This window comes from Sturnus vulgaris, chromosome 14 (genome assembly GCF_052056855.1).
Source record: "Sturnus vulgaris isolate bStuVul1 chromosome 14, bStuVul1.hap1, whole genome shotgun sequence".
Taxonomy (NCBI): Eukaryota; Metazoa; Chordata; class Aves; order Passeriformes; family Sturnidae; genus Sturnus; species Sturnus vulgaris.
In genome coordinates this window covers 17,439,348-17,454,850 of record NC_142256.1, presented here as the reverse complement: position 1 = coordinate 17,454,850, position 15,503 = coordinate 17,439,348, and the positions used below count along the sequence as shown (strand labels likewise).

The window sequence follows — 15,503 nt, the reverse complement described above, 5'->3', positions numbered from 1 at the left end:
AGCACCACGGGTGGCTGGGACAAGGGGGACAGGAGCCTTCAACTGATGGGCGGTTTCTGGTTTCTCTCCTTGCAGCTGGGCTCTCTGGATGCTGAGGCTGCTCTGGGCTCTGCCAGGGCTCTGCTGCAGCTCAGCACTGGGCTGCAATAAGCCAAAAAAGAAACTGTGTGACCTGCAGCAGAGACTTGCTTAAGCATTTTGTCAATGCAGCTCCAGTATGCAGAATGCACACCTCCAAGGGAAAACACGACATCTCCCCCAAAATAAACTTGTTCAATAACTTCTGAAATTAAATCATTCTGGGGTGACCCCATATAACATTTTTCAGCTTGCTCAAGCTGCAGCTCAGCCCTTCTCTGAACAGTTCTCTCTCCCACCTGCCTTTTACTTCACAAATGCTCCCTGTTTTCCTCCAGTGAGTTCCCAGCCCATCAGTCTCCATCACACCTTCCTTCATGTCCCTCACCACAAGGAAGGCCAAGCCTTAGGTTTAGGGACTCATCCTGTAACTGGCTGAAGAGCAGCAATGTCTCAGAGGTCTAGTGGGATTTTAGTGTAATTCAGACCTGCTCTTCAGCCCTCAGCCTGCTCTCCAGCCCAAAGCTCTCCTTACTGCTGAGTTCCCACTCTCTTTTCCTTGTCCTTCCAGCAGGATGAGCTCTGCGACTCCTCTTTATCCTCCCCGCTCTTCCCAGCCCACCCACCCACCTCAGTTAGGCTTAAGCTGAAGCTTCGTCTTCTCTGGCACATCAGTCCAATCCTCTCTGCGGGGAGCACCAGCCCCAGAGCACAGCACACAACAGCGCAGTCTGGACCTGGACCAGCTCCCCTCCACCCATGACTTGGCTGTTTCTGGCAACTAAATGCTCCCTGTTTCCAGCTGTCACTGCAGGATGGCCCCAGGGCACAGCCCAGCCACAATCCCATTGCACCCCCTGAAGCTTGAGGCAGACAGTGCTCCCAGAGCTGAGGTTAATGGTGCGCACCCAGAGCTGTGGCTTGCAGTCAGTGCTTGCAATTGTTGTATTCTCATCTCCAGCAACTTGTGGAGAAAACAACCTGTGCTGCTAGGCCAGCACTGCCCCTCTGGGCAGGGACAAGGCTGAAGGGCTTTCCTATTGCAGAGGAATCAGCATTGAGCTTTAGAAGGGCCTGGCAGGTGTGGAGCTGGATCTCGCCTGCTGTCCAGGACTTGGAGCCCACCAACTGCCCCCACTTGCCATGCTCCGTTCTATAGGGATAGAACCCTGTACAAGGGTTTTCATAATGTTGTTGTACCCATGGGTATGGAACGAACACAGAGAGTCAAAGTGCCAGTCATGTTGGTTGCACACGCCTTCCTTTGTATACAAGACACATCTATATACACCCCTTCGTATAAATATATTAAAAGCATAAGGATGGGTAGATATTTCCCACCGAGCTCTAACTTTGGCATAACTCACCTTGCAAGCCAGCAGCCAGGGAATTTTTTTCCCAATTCTATGTGAGTAGGTGTCTGAGAGCTGAAGCAAGCAGCATTTAGAAGCAGTTTCAAGATTTCTAGGCAGGAAGTGGGGCTGACAACCATCTGTTTAATTTGCTGTAGTCATCGGGATGGGCTGCTGGCTCTTAGGAACACAGCACAATGGAGATACGAGACTTGGAAAAATCATAGCTCTCTGTGGATTTGTGCAAAATGTGGAGCAGCAGAAACACTTTGTGTCTTTGTGCAGACACAAGGTCCAAGGAGCTGGGGTGGCAGAGGGTGACCCAGGCTGGCAGCAGGTCAAGTCCTGAGTCATGACAGCATAGAGTGGCACAGGACAGAGCTAAAAGTATGCACAACCACACTGATTAAGACTTTCTGATGCTGCACATCCTATAGGAAAAGCTGCTGTCACACAGTCTATTGGAATTTATAACTTTTATTTGCAATACTTTAGGGGCAAGTTTCAAACTGCAATATTTTTACACTCAAGACACAGTCATGCACAATCCATATTTCAATTTCCTATTGCTTCAACCACAATTTAAAATAACTTAATATTGGAAACAAAACCCAAAATCTTTAAAAAAAGGATGCTGAGGTCAGTAAGATGGATCCATGCCATCAGCACATTTACAAAGTAAATAACTTAGCTATCTTTTTAAAAAGATCAGTTATCTCTTAATCCAAAGTTACAGAAGATTTTTCACTACACGTTTTTTCTTTCATATTTTTTCTGTTTTTTTTCTTTTTATTTTTTTTAACAGATAACACATCCTAAAAAAGGAATGTACAGCAAAATGAGATATGTTTCTGATAAACAATGAAAATGTAGGCTCCTTCTCTGTTTACTTTTGGATATCCTGAAGAAAAAAATCTAGCACATACCAGCAGAGATGTAAACTGGTTGTTGCTTTGGACTAAACTGGAGTTTAGCACTGGTGACATACTGATCCAGTAAAGAGTTGCAGAATTCTTCTGCAGATCTTGACTCATATGTTTGCAGGCACAGCACCTGCAGTGCTGACACACCAGTGCACGAGAGTAACTGTTAACATTTCCCCACAGAATTTGGGCTCTGCCCAAGAAGGAGGTGCCACAGTCCTTTGCTCCTTGTTCCCGTGTGGAGCAGCTCCCTTCCCGCTGGCTGACTTGCTCACACTGAAGGGCTGAGGCCTTTCCCCTTTGCTGTGCTACAGACGGATTTAGCAGCACTGATTAACATGGGGATACATAGAGGGACCAAAAGCAGTTGCCTTTGTACAGCTTAAGCTCAAAGGTCAAAAATCTCAAGAGACGAGGATGGAAGAGATTCACAGGCTGTCTTTTTGCCGTGCTGACCCACTTGTGACTGGCACAGTTTGTGTGAGGCAGAGTCAGAAAAAGGGGCAGCTCCCTCCCACCCACGAGACCAAGGGGCCCATCCAGCCCCGGGGCTTGGGGCACTGTCAGCACCTGCTGCTTTGGCAAGCAGTTCAGCTGCCATTGAAAGCAACAACCAAATTCTCACTGACTCCAGAGAGAGCAGCAGTGCTTGAATTTGATCCCTAAGCCTGGGGCAGGGCTGGACACACACTGCGTGCAGCAGCAAATGGACCTTTCAAAACAACCCCCTGCCACTATTCCCTCCCATTTGCAGTAGTGTCACACCTGCCTGAGGCATTGGGGAGCTCTCAATGCACTGACTTCAGATGGCAGGCCCTGAGCTCCTGGAGGTTTTGCAAGAAATGGAGGTGGGGATTCCCTCCCCATATCAAGTTTCCAGATGGAAAAGGCTGCTGTGACCAGGCAACTCAAAGGACAGAGAAATTAGGGTCTTGACCATTTTATCTGTGCCAGTTACACAGTCTTGGGCAGCAGCCACTGTGCACAGGGGGAGCAAAGGGCACAGAAAGAGGGACAAAACTAGTCAAGTGCAGAGACTGGAAAGAGACCTGGGAGAAGTAACACGCTGTTTCATTTCACTCTTTAGGAAAGCTCTTTCCTGTTTCAAACCCCTGAGACATGAAGGGCAGAGAGGAGGTTACACATCAACAATAGTCATGTTTTCACACACTTGCCCTCTCAGTGTTATAGAAGAAATTGGATGAAATGTATTCTGCTCTCCGAGTTGTCTCGTTTAGCATGAGCAGCTCAGCACTAGGAGCTAAAGGAGCTGAAGCCATAGGCCACAAGAGCTGACCACGAGGAAACTGATCAAACTAAAGCTACTAACATAGACCTACCTGAATCCAGCAGATAGAATCAGAGAACTGCAGAATACTTTATGTTGGAAAAGATCTCTGGATACCCGGGTCGGAATCTGTTCTAGTGGTTGGCATCCATAAATCTGTAACACCAGGGAATTGTGATTCAAAGGTGTGTGCACATGTGTCTGACAGCTCTTCTGATCTGCATTCATGGCTGCCAACCCAGGCCATGGTGCTCAACCATACTTCTCTTGGCTCTGCACCTAAGTTGGGCAAGGCGAGTGTTGCTTGCAAGCCTCCAGCAGCTGTGAACATGGTGCCAGCAAACAGAGCAAAAGGTACCTTACACACAGGTGCTGAAGCTGATATGTGGTCTACTTGAAAACTAGGGTAAACCCACTGCGATCACAGGCTATTAAATCAATTAGCAGTTTTCACTATTTTCAACTTTAACTAATGGTATTGTCCCCAGTTTCCTCAGTCAGGGTCAGATTCTCGCAGAACTCAAGTGCTTGCCTGTGGGTGAATTGCTAAGCAGCAAGAACAAGGTTTGAAGGCTTGTGCCCATGTGGCAGCCCAGAGGGCACCCACGAAGAGCATATGGGCATCCCTCTTTACTAATAGACCACTTTTTCTTTTGAGATAGCTCTTGTAACTAAAGGTACATGCAACTGTTGGTAGGCTCAGGCCAGTAACGGTTTGCAGGCACAATGCACACCTAAGATTATGGCAATCAGCTCAAAACTGCATCCAAAGACAGACAGGAAAAGTGAGATTCTGTAAGTTTCAGTGAGAAAAATAATATTACCCTGTCAGCTCAAGGAGAGACACAAGGAAAGAGAAGTTTTAAAAATCCCTGAAGTGCAAATCATACTAAAAAAGCTTGGATGGTTTCTCTTGAAAGACAAAGACTATCCTTTGTCTGCTTCCTGAAAACGTGGGATAAAATTGGAGATGTTTACCTGGTATGGGCAGAGGAGAGGAAAAAACTCGAGATGAACACTTGTATTTATAGGTCCTCATCTACCCATCATTAAGTTGCTGCACATCTGGGCATGAATGAACAGTCCAAGAGGAAACAGGAACACGAGGAAGGTGTATGGACCACTGACTTGGCAGCACTTAGCAAGGCAAAGCTGGCACTAGAGTGCATGCCCTATGTGTCAAGCAAAGAAACACTGGCTCCTGCCTTTAATGGTAGATGTCACAGGGCTCTCTCTGGCTATTTGCTCACTGGATTTGCTCAGGACTGGACTAAGAAATATAAATATTTACATACTCAGTGTGAGGAACAGTCAGTAGCCACACCTAGGATTATATACTGGAAATAACTGCTATATGGACAATAGAGTACTGTGACATTTCCTACAATTAGAGGACAGGAGACAGGTACTTCCGTTCTTGTGGTGACTGGAATGTGCTTATTTTTTGGTGGCAGGACACAGGGAAGGACTGACTCAAAGACCTGCACAAGTGCAGCCACTGGTCTCAGAGAAACTCAGCACAAACCCTTGAGTTCTTTTGTCTGTAGTGGAGCAGCCAACCAGTAGCCAAAGACGAAGAATAAATACACATGTATTTACAAAAGCCCTGGACACAAGTGAGAATGTAACCTAGGCCCAAGTTTGGGATCAAACCCTGAGAACATTGTAAGATCCATCCCCATGCAGGTTCCAAGGAGTGCATGCAGGAGCTGTATGGAATTTTACATAGGTATGGTTATATTTTTTTCCTCTTTTCTTAAATAAATAAACTTTTCTGTGCTTCTCAAACTTCCCTGACTTTACTGCTACCGTGCTTCTGTCCCAAAACACATTAAAACCACAGTGAGCTATCAGCTCACTTTCGCACATCTTCATTGCAGGGATGGGAATTATAGTCAAGTTCTTGGATAGAGTATTTCACTGTTTAATTTAAAAATTAAGACAATTAACCAATCTTTTAAAACCTTGTAATAAAAGTGTCTGAAAGTTTTAGTTTTCATTTTGCAACAGAAACAGACTATTTCAAATACGTCAATAATATATATAACTAATTGCTTGATCTGAGGATAGCAGTCAGAAAAACCTGAGGTGACTCCAGAGATTTTACAGTATTTGTCTCTTTCCTTTCTGCAAGACCAATGCTACTGTCAATCCTAATACACTCTGTGAGTCTGTAAATAATGTACAAGACCTGACGACCCCCTCAGGACTGGATTTTTGTGGGTTTGTTTCATTGGGTTTTTAAAAAATACTTGTGTGTTTTCCACATTTAATATCCAGGCTGGGAGGACACAAACAGAGCTGCCATCTTCCAGTATTAGTGGGTGTGAGTCAGCACCAGAGACTGTCCCAAGCATGGAGCCACAGGGATACTGGAGCTACATTCCTTGCATGTCATACAGTCTCAGCTGGGGAAGTACACTCCATACTGAAAAATGCCACTGGCAGAGATTATTTCTGCTGAATCTTGTCTGCCTCCCAGAAATTTGTTTTAGAAGAAAAATCTTTAGATTTGCTGATGCAAAGAAAAGGGAATATAATATTTAATAAAATTAAAAGGCCTCTTAGGACAGGGGCTGTCTTAAAAAAAGTCAATGCCAAAAATATTCTGTATGCTGAGGCATACACTGATTAAGAAAAAAAAAAGCTACCATTTGTTTTCCTTATTTTCCATACCTGCTGCGTTCTGGGAAGTTGTCGTGGTGGGTTTTTTTTTAAAGTAGAGATGCTGAAATACTTAAAGGAAATAAATAGGAAATTCCCCCCTTCCCCAAACAAATAGAGTAGCTTGTCAACAGAAGTATTTAGACTGTATGTCCAGCAAACATATGCCATTACAAAGTGCTTTCCTTTTAAAGGACGGCTGTCTGTTCTTTTGCAGATAGGAAAAAATAAAAGATACACTGGAAAAAGAAACTGCCACTCATCTCTTCACTTCTTACAGGAATACAAACATGTTTCATCCTGATGAATGCTTTACACATTGAGGGCAACCCATCTCCAGCCCAAATTACTCTTTTGCAAAGAAGCTTCTCCTACAGACACAGATCTTGAGCTGACAGACAAAAATGGGACCTCACAAGAGAAACAAAATCTTCTAAACAGAACAGAATCATTCAGAATGATTCTAAATAGAATCATTCTAAACAGAATGTCTTCTAAACAGAACAGAATCATTCACCACCAAGTCTACCACTAAACCTGTCCCCAAGTGCCCCATCTTTTAAATCCCTCCAGAGATGATGATTCAACCACTGCCCTGCACAGCCTGTTCCAATGCTTGACCATCCTTTTGGTGAAGAGATTTTTCCTATATCCAATCTAAACCTTCCCTTGTGCAACTTGCAGCCATTTCTTCTCATCCCATTGCTTGTTATTTGGAAGAGAATGATTCCCCCATTGCTCTAACCTCTTTTCAGGTAGTTGTATACTGCTGGCTCATGTTCAGCTGCTCTCAACCAGCACTCCCAGGTCTTTTCCCACCAGGCATTTTCCAGCCACTCTTTCTCCAGCCTGGAGCCGCATGGGGTTGCTGTGACCCAACTGCAGGATCTGACACTTCGCCTTGTTGAACCTCATAGAACTGGCCTTGGACTAGCATTCCAGCTTGTCCAGATCCTTCTGCAGAGCCCTCCTGTCCTCCAGCAGATCAAGATTCCAACCCAGCTTGGTGTTACCTGAGGGTGCTCTTGATCTCCTTATCCAGATCACTAATACAGATACCTAACACAACTGGCCCCAGTACTCAGTCCTGGTGCACCACTACTGACAGCCCCAGATGGATGTAACTCCATTGCCCATGACTCTGGGCCCAAGCCATCCATCCAGCTTTTTTTACCCAGAGAACAGTGTACCCATCGAAGCAATGAGCAGCCAGTTTCTCCTGGAGAAAGCTGTGGTAAACACTGACACAGGCTTTACTAAATTCCAGATAGACACATCCATAGCCTTTCCCCTCATGCCCTAGGCAAGTCATGCTGTTGTAAAAGGAGATCAGGCTGGTCACGCAGCACATGCCTATCACAAACCCACACTACCTGGGCTTGATCCTGTGGTTGTTCTGTATGTGCCATGTGATGGCACTCCAGGTGATCTGCTCCATGACTTTTCCCAGCAATGAGGTCAGGTCTGTAGTTCCCAAGATCCTCCTTCCAGGTCTTTGTGTAGATCAATGTCACATGTGCCAATCACCTGGGATCTCCCCCTTAGCCAGGACTGCTGGTAAATGATCGAAAGGGGCTCAGTGAGCTTGGATACTCCTGTCCCTATTCATGTCCTGCTGCAGCTCTGGCCCAAAACGGAGGAGTTCCTCTCCCTGGGCACATGTCCTGCAGGTGTACTCATGCTGCTACCACCAGGACTGGCCTAAGAGTAGGGCACAGCCTGCTGCTGACACCTGGCTGGCAGCACAATCCCACCAGAGCTCTGTCTGGGCCGCTGCATGGGTTGTGGTGGGTGCAGAGCTTAGAGAAGGCTTTCTGTTGGGTGGACACCATTGCCCCCTGGCAGGGCTTCAAGCACCTTCCTGCAAACCCTTCTGCACCATCTGCTGTGCTATGGCCTGTTTGCCTGTCCTGACCACTCCCACTCCCCAAGGGCTTCTTTTATAGGGGGAAAGCTTGGCAGCCATTGCTCCAGGTCCTGTCAACCACTGTGACTTCAGATGTGGGTTCATGGTGGCTCCCTCAGCTCCTCCCAATGTTCCCCCAGTTCAGGAAACCAGAGCTGCTCGCCTCAGAATGTTATTTGGCCATCTGAAAAACTGGACCTGTTGTGCTCCCCAGGAAATGAAGAAATGTTAATTTCTGCTTAGCTATGGTAATTCAAGGAGGGTTGTCTCTGTGTGTTGCCTCTGCCAAGGACACTGTGATGGCCAGTGTGAGCGAGGGTAGCAGCAGTAAGGACACTTGCCATACAAAGACTGCAACTGAACAGAATGCCAAAGCTAGACATGCTCCTGGGCTGATTCGAAAACAGCCCAAGCATCTTTCATTCCTACTAGCCAGACATGAAGGCGGTGAGTGCCTTAAAGGCTACTTAACCCTTTGCAGGACCAGGTCAACATGAAGATCTATAGCAGAAAGCTGTTTTACTGCAGGGGTTTTTTGCTCACTAGGGTTTTTTACTCCTGTTGCTTCAGTTGCTGTTTTGAAGGTCTTGCATGAGTTGTACTTCTAAAATACAGCAACAAATATGCCATGCAAATGTTTTTACTGAGTGATAAATAAAACACAAATTGCATTCTAAAAGTATTCTGCTCCCTTCCAAATCTGCTAATCAAGCACAATCCTCAGGCACATCCCCAGTTACCTCTCCTGCAGCAACTCAAGAGCTTCATTGTGCAGTGCTTGCCAAATGTAGGATAGCAAAAACCAGGCTGGCCTGATGCATCCAAGTAATTCTGCAATCCACTTTGAATTTCACACCTTTGTTCTTGCTCAGTGCACAACTCCAGGTTTTAAGGCGCTTTCTTCCAGAGCTGGCTGCTGCACTGGCTCCTGCAGATCTGAACTGTGCAGGTTGCTCTCGGCGTCAGCTTTGGTTCCCAGGGCGGAACTTCTGCGCCTAAAGGACACTCACCTGTGCAGGAGCCTGCAGAGCAGCCTGGTTCCGTCCCCCTCTGCCGAGAATTCTGCAGGCACTACAAACCTTTCCCAGGAGCTACAAGACAGCTAAGAGAACAGGCACCCTCAGAAGCAACACCACCGCTCTGCTCTGTTTGCTCTTCTCTACTTCTTCAGACTCAGGATGTCAATCCCACCAGGCTGCACATTTCTTAGCATGGCCACGATTTCCCTGGAGAACAGCCCCCACCCAATTTGGCTCTGAGACAGGAGGATTAGTCATCTCTCAGGAAGAGGCACCCACAGCCAGGCTGCTGCCACTTGTCGCTTCCAGAGCCTGGCTCTGCAGATGCTCAGGCTGCTCTGGGCTCTGCTAGGGCTCTACTGGTGATCAGCCCTGAGCACAGCTGGGCCCACTCTCCCCTCACATTGCTCTGACAGCTTTGCATCAGACAAACCTGTCTGGGGCACATCGACCAATCTTTCTGCTGTTTCAGCTGCATAAGACTCTCACCCAGGCAAAGAGATTGCAGTTAGGGGTACAAATCCAATTGGCAAGAACTGAACCACTACACAGTCCCAGCTGAATGCCTGTATCTCCACAGGATGTTTTGTCTGACCCACTCTTCATTCCTTTCCGGCTGGAAATGCAATTGCACTTTCTTCTTCATGTAGAAGTACCACAACTGGGCAAAAACTGGCAAGTGGGCCATATTCAAAAGGCAGTCTGGAGTTGATGAATGTAAAATTGCCTTTCTCCAATTCCAAACCATACCAAAAACCCCATAAACATGACTTTACATCGTTAAGAAAGAACAGACAATTTAAAAGTGAATGTACAGCTTATTCACAGGGTGAGAAGGAAGGGAATCTTCCAACTGAATTTGCTTTACCTTGGAAATGGTTGAGGCAGCAAAGCATTTTCTGTCATTACCTCTCTGTCCTTAGCCCCGATTCATCTTAAAAATAAATTAAGGAGCCAGAAAGCAGGAAGAAGACAAATGACAATTTTTTACTCCTTGAGGAACTGGGGTGGTCCTACCACCATGACTGTGACTGTTGGTTTGTTCATCCATCCATCTGTCCCGCAGCATGAGAGTTGAGGTTTTACAGAGTTTGTGTTCTCAGTCCTGCTCTGAGCTGGCAGGGCAGAAAGCCGACCTGCAGTGCTAGCGGCTGCTGTTCTTAATTGCTTCCTTTGCTGCAATGATCAGAGGAGTCAGGCTTGAGAGCGGCTTGGCTAATTTTAAAAATGGATGCTGCCCAAAGAAAAATAAACAAGAAAGGTACCATTACTTTTCAAATACAGTTCCTCACAGGCTCAACCAGGATTCCAGTTGTTACCAGAAATAGGACTGAGGGGACCATCTGCACTTCTACCTTCATGTCCAGGATATTGCTATCACAGGCGAACACGGCCCACATGCCTATCAATCCATTTTTGCAGGTGTCTTCAGCCTGCTGGGATTTTTGCTCTGTCAGTGCTCTGGGAATGCTGCTTGCTGCCCTGAGCTTTGTTCCTTTCAGGAAACTGAAAATACTCACTTAGGTTTCTCCTTTCTAAAGACACAAACTGTGTTAATTGTCAAAAAAGATATGTGTAAGTCATTCCTCAGGAAACTCCAATATCTCTTAGAAATGTTTAACCCAGTAGAATTTAGGCTCGTGTTTTCTCAAGACCTGTATGGAGGTACAGCAGCAAGTCAGGAGAAGGGAAACAAGTGGCAGAATGCTGATGGACTCAGCTCTGTCTTGCAGGGAGAGTAGTGTCTACCCTTCTATCTCCTGGCCCTCCTGTGCTGGCTGGCACCTTCCTTCTCAGCAGGGACAGTCAAGTGGCATGTTCTGCAGCTCCCTCTCTGCCACAAAACCTGGCAGCAAACCCTGAGCAGTTTGACTGTGCCAGGAAGCAAACAGGGCTGGGACAAATCCTGTTCAGCTATCCCTGTTTGGGTAGCAGAAACCTCTAAAAATGGGGCTTAGTGGCAGAAACTTCTAAGAGCAGGAGGGACAAGCTGAGACCCCCTCTGAGGCTCAGGGTAATCTCCCCACAACCTTCTCCTTCCCACAGCCAAATCCCTGACATCTTGGCTGGGACTGCTTTTAGTGGGTTCCTCCCCCACCAACATCATTTCAGGCCTCTATATCTGGTATCATTCTACTTCAGTTCTTTTGTCAAGAATTAAAACTGAATTTACTCCCAGAAGTACAAAACACGGCCACAGAAATGGCCGTATCTCCTCTGAGAAAAAGCTGAGAGAGCTGGGCTTGTTCAGCCTGGAGTAGGGCAGGCCCTGCAGAAACCTCACCTTACAACTCTTCAATACTTCAAGGGGACTTGTAAGAAAGTTGGGGACACATTTTTTAGCAGGGCCTGTTGCAACAGATCAAGAGGGACTGGTTTTTGAGTCAAAGACAATCAATTGAGATTTGATCTAATTAAGAAACAGTTTACAAGGAGAATGGTGAAACACTGCCACAGGTTGCCCAGGGATGTTGTAGGTGGAAGTCCATCCCTGGAAACATCCAAGGTCAGGTCAGATGAAGCTCTGAGCGACATAACCTAGTTTAAGAGATCCCAGCTCAGTCAGACTAGACAGACCTTTAAAGGTATCTTCCAACCCAAACCACTATAGGATTCTACTTAGTTTTTGCTTGAAAGCACCAAGACTAATTACAGAGATGGGGGGTGGGGGGGGCGGCTGTCACCTGATGTCTTTATTTGATGAGAAAACTGATCCCTTGGACATCTATTTCACCTGCAGTTGCTTCATATCTTACCTGCAAAAGTTCCTTGGCAGACCCTCGTCTGTCCACATCCATCTCCAGGCAGCAGTTAAGAAAGTCTCGGAACACAGCTGAGAGTCGCTCTGGGTTCTGCAGCTCTGGTGTCCCATTTGTAGCTATCAGATACAATGCCTAGAGACAAAGGAAACAGAAGACTGTTTTGTTCCTACCTAGAAATATTCACATAGACCTTATTTTTAAGCTCCAATCTCCACTGGCAGTTTCTTCCCTGGCAGACGGCTGGAGATGACTTTCACGTATCAACAACAACAAAAAACCCAACAAAAAAAACCCCCAAAATCCTGATGCAATCACAGCTATTCCAATATTAAAATGATCTTGCCTTGACAGCTGATTTCATTGGCTGGCTTAGAAGGAACTACATCAGAACGTTTTGCTTCTCCAAGTATTGACACAGCTTTACAGGCAATTTTAAAGTCTGTGTGGTCTAAATATATTATTTCAAAAGATTATTACATAAAATGCATCTCTGCAGTGCTCACTGGTCCCTGAAGTATGGCTTCATTACTACTTTTTTGCTCTGTTCTTGATAAAAAATGGTTACTAGATAAAAAAAAAGATAAATCCATCAGCTTATTCCTTGCATAAAAAATCAGAAACACTTGGAGTCTCATGTTCAACAGACACGTCAAGTTGCATGCACAGATATAGTATGATGGAAAGGCATAATGGGGCAGAGACAGGATGCACCTTCAACTATCTTTCAGCAGTCTCTAAATTCCAAATCAGCTTCACTTATGTGGTAAAACTTTTAATAGTCTCATCAGAAAAAGGAGTAATTCCATCCTTATGGTAAGCCTCCACTAGTCTAAGAATTCTCCACTGTAAACAGCTCTGACCACCACCCAGCAGGGATCACTATGACTATTTGCAGGCTTCAGGTGAGATAATAACCCTTTCACTGCACAGATGAGACTTGCAGACCTTCGATTCTCTCTGGAGCGAGAGAAAAGGACAGAGTGAAGACATGTAGAGAAACAACATGAAGACACCAAAGTCAGTAAAGAAGAAGTCAGGTCCCAGATGGGAGGAAAAATGAGGAGGTGTCTTAGGCTTAGGCTGAAATTCTCCTGTAAGCCATGGTGATGGACTATGATATACTGAATATCCCTATATTGAATATCCACAGAAAAAAGCATGGGGGGCTGGAGTGTTCACATTGTAAACATGAGCAAAGGCATCCATGCTGAACAAGCAGATGTTGAAGAAGATGTGATCCTATGAGAAGTTTGAACAGAGAGAAGAGTGATGAACACCCTCTGCCCCCAGGGAAAGAAGATCTCTGTTCCCAGAGATGAGGATGATCTCATAGATAGATAAAGAGAACCTTTGCTTTTGAACAGTTCATCCTTAAAATAGTACTCCATAAGTTTGATATGGCCCATAAACACAGCTGTGGGAAGGCTGCAAAAGATGGGAGAGACTTTATGACTGCAGATTTCCGGGCAGTTGCTATTCGTGGAAATTAAAAGCCATGAGAGAACTGTTTTCTTGAGAAGTATCCATAGCATGACAAGAGAGACTCCTCTCCCTAAGTGAACTGAAGAAAGACTATTCTGGAGGTGATAAACTGACTGAATTGTTTCTTTACATTGTCAGTGGGAAAGAAAAGAGAGTGTGGGGGGGAGGAGAAGTGTTCTGAAAGTTTTATTCTGATTCTTTTAGTTTTGTTAATAAAGTTTTTCTTTATACCCTTTTAAGTTTGAGCCAGCTTTGCCTTCCTCATAATCCTATCTCACAGCAGGAAATAAGTAAATAATTCTAGTGGGTGCACTGGCAATTTGGTCAGCACAAAACCCACCACATAAATTGGTGCATTGGCAGGGAAAGCAAGAGTTTTTTCCCAGGCTTGTTTGTTTATAACGTGTGTTCAGCTTTCTCAGTGGTTTAACAGGTTGCCAGTTCTCAAAACTAATCACTGATTGTTTTTTGTCAGACACTGAGGAAGCTCTTAGCAGCTCCTCTCAGAAAAATCATTTCCATGTGTGGCTTCTTTCCTCCTCACCAAACGTCAAATGTGCAAAACCAGCACACTTTCTAACAGCTGACCTGAGGCTTCTTGAGGAGCCCTAATCAACATTTGAGATTAACGAAGCAGGGAATTTTCAGCATCCAGATCAATAATACTAATTCTTTTCACCTGTTTTTGCTGCCTTATATAAGGCAACTGCATTTTTTGCAAGTGAAATATGGGTTCACAGGAAACAGAAGCAAAACTGTGATGTGTAAGGGTCTCTGCTGGGACAACAGGGCTGCAGTGACAGAGGCCTAATGCCACTCTGCCAGCTACAGTGCACTCTGCTTATCCAGCACCACGCTGAATTCAAACCTGTTTCTTTCTTATCCACCCTAATGAGGTGACATAGTGCACAATACTCGACATGTGCGCCCTGGAACCAAAAACCCCAGGGCACCTATGAAACCAAAGGAAGTCTTCCAAGAAAACTCAGGAACTTTATTCAAGAAGAGTGAAAGACTTGTATAATTGAAAGAGTGAAATCTGTATAATTGATGTATTCTTTTCTTAAGCAGCTGGGAGGTATGTCTTGACTCTTCTGTAGTTTCTTCTGTCAGTCTGCAATACACAGTCTAGGTGCCACAAACCAGAGAAAACACAACCTTACAGTACGGACAAAGCTAAAGATCATGCTCTATTTCAATTCTAGCCTTAAAAAAAAAATCTATGTATACATATAGGTAAAAATTAATTTTCCCATAAATTCCCGCATTAATTAACTGTGCAGCATTTTGCCTTAGCTGTCAGTCATGAGGTTTTATCCTGGTAAATACATTGCTCCACTACTACATACTCATTTAGTGTACGAACTGGCCATTTCATTTTAAGACATTAGGATAAAACTGAAAACTTCAAAATACACTAGTTTATTACAAGTATCTGTGCTAAAAGATACTTGTAGGAATGTGTTTGATAACAAATAATTATGGCATTACTAGAACCAGTGATCTTTCCTGGAAGATTCAGGTAATCAATCAGCACTCGTCTGAGACTGCAGAGTTTTGTGCCTGCAGGTACAGCTCCAATGCTTATCATAAAAATTCCCCAACTGGAGAAGCATGGCACTTGAAAATTTTTGTAATTTGGAGATACAGTTCAAAGATAGTTCAAAAAGGGCATGAAAAATTTCAAGCATTGCTGAAGGCCAAAGTGGCAAGTTTCTGCACAGGTACATGTCGCTTTGCCTCTGAGGTTCTCACAGTGATGCAATCAAAGCTACAGAAGATGCAGATGTGCTGTAGGAACATTTTTAGAAGTGGGCCTTTGTAGAACTAGTTCAAGCTGATGTGAATGTGAATTGGCTGCATTTTGGCCACAATAAGCCCCTGCAACGTTATAGGCTGGGGATGGTGTGACTAGACAGTGCCCAGGCAGAAAGGGACCTAAGGGTACTGGTTGACAGCCAACTGAACATGAGCCAGCAGTGTGCCCTGGTGGCGAAGAGGACCAAAGGCATCCTGGCCTGTATCAGGA

The 15,503-nt window shown here is 45.2% G+C and overlaps 2 protein-coding genes across 5 annotated transcripts in view; one reads left to right on the top strand and one right to left on the bottom strand.

Annotated features, from left to right (window-relative positions):
• The window catches only part of LOC106856286 (coiled-coil domain-containing protein 180-like), a 96,645-nt gene that overhangs the window by 67,270 nt on the left and 13,872 nt on the right, over positions 1 to 15,503 (top strand). The gene's annotated exons all lie outside the window — the stretch shown is intronic.
• The window catches only part of LOC106856297 (serine/threonine-protein kinase PAK 3), a 131,987-nt gene continuing 118,375 nt past the window's right edge, over positions 1,892 to 15,503 (bottom strand). For all 4 annotated transcript variants that reach the window (XM_088173423.1, XM_088173421.1, XM_088173420.1 and 1 more), the window contains 2 exons: positions 11,987 to 12,124; positions 1,892 to 10,464 (listed from right to left, as the gene is read on the bottom strand). In XM_088173423.1, coding sequence (XP_088029549.1) covers positions 10,375 to 10,464; positions 11,987 to 12,124 — 228 coding nt within the window. In that variant the 3' untranslated portion in view covers positions 1,892 to 10,374. The remainder of the gene's footprint in view (positions 10,465 to 11,986; positions 12,125 to 15,503) is intronic.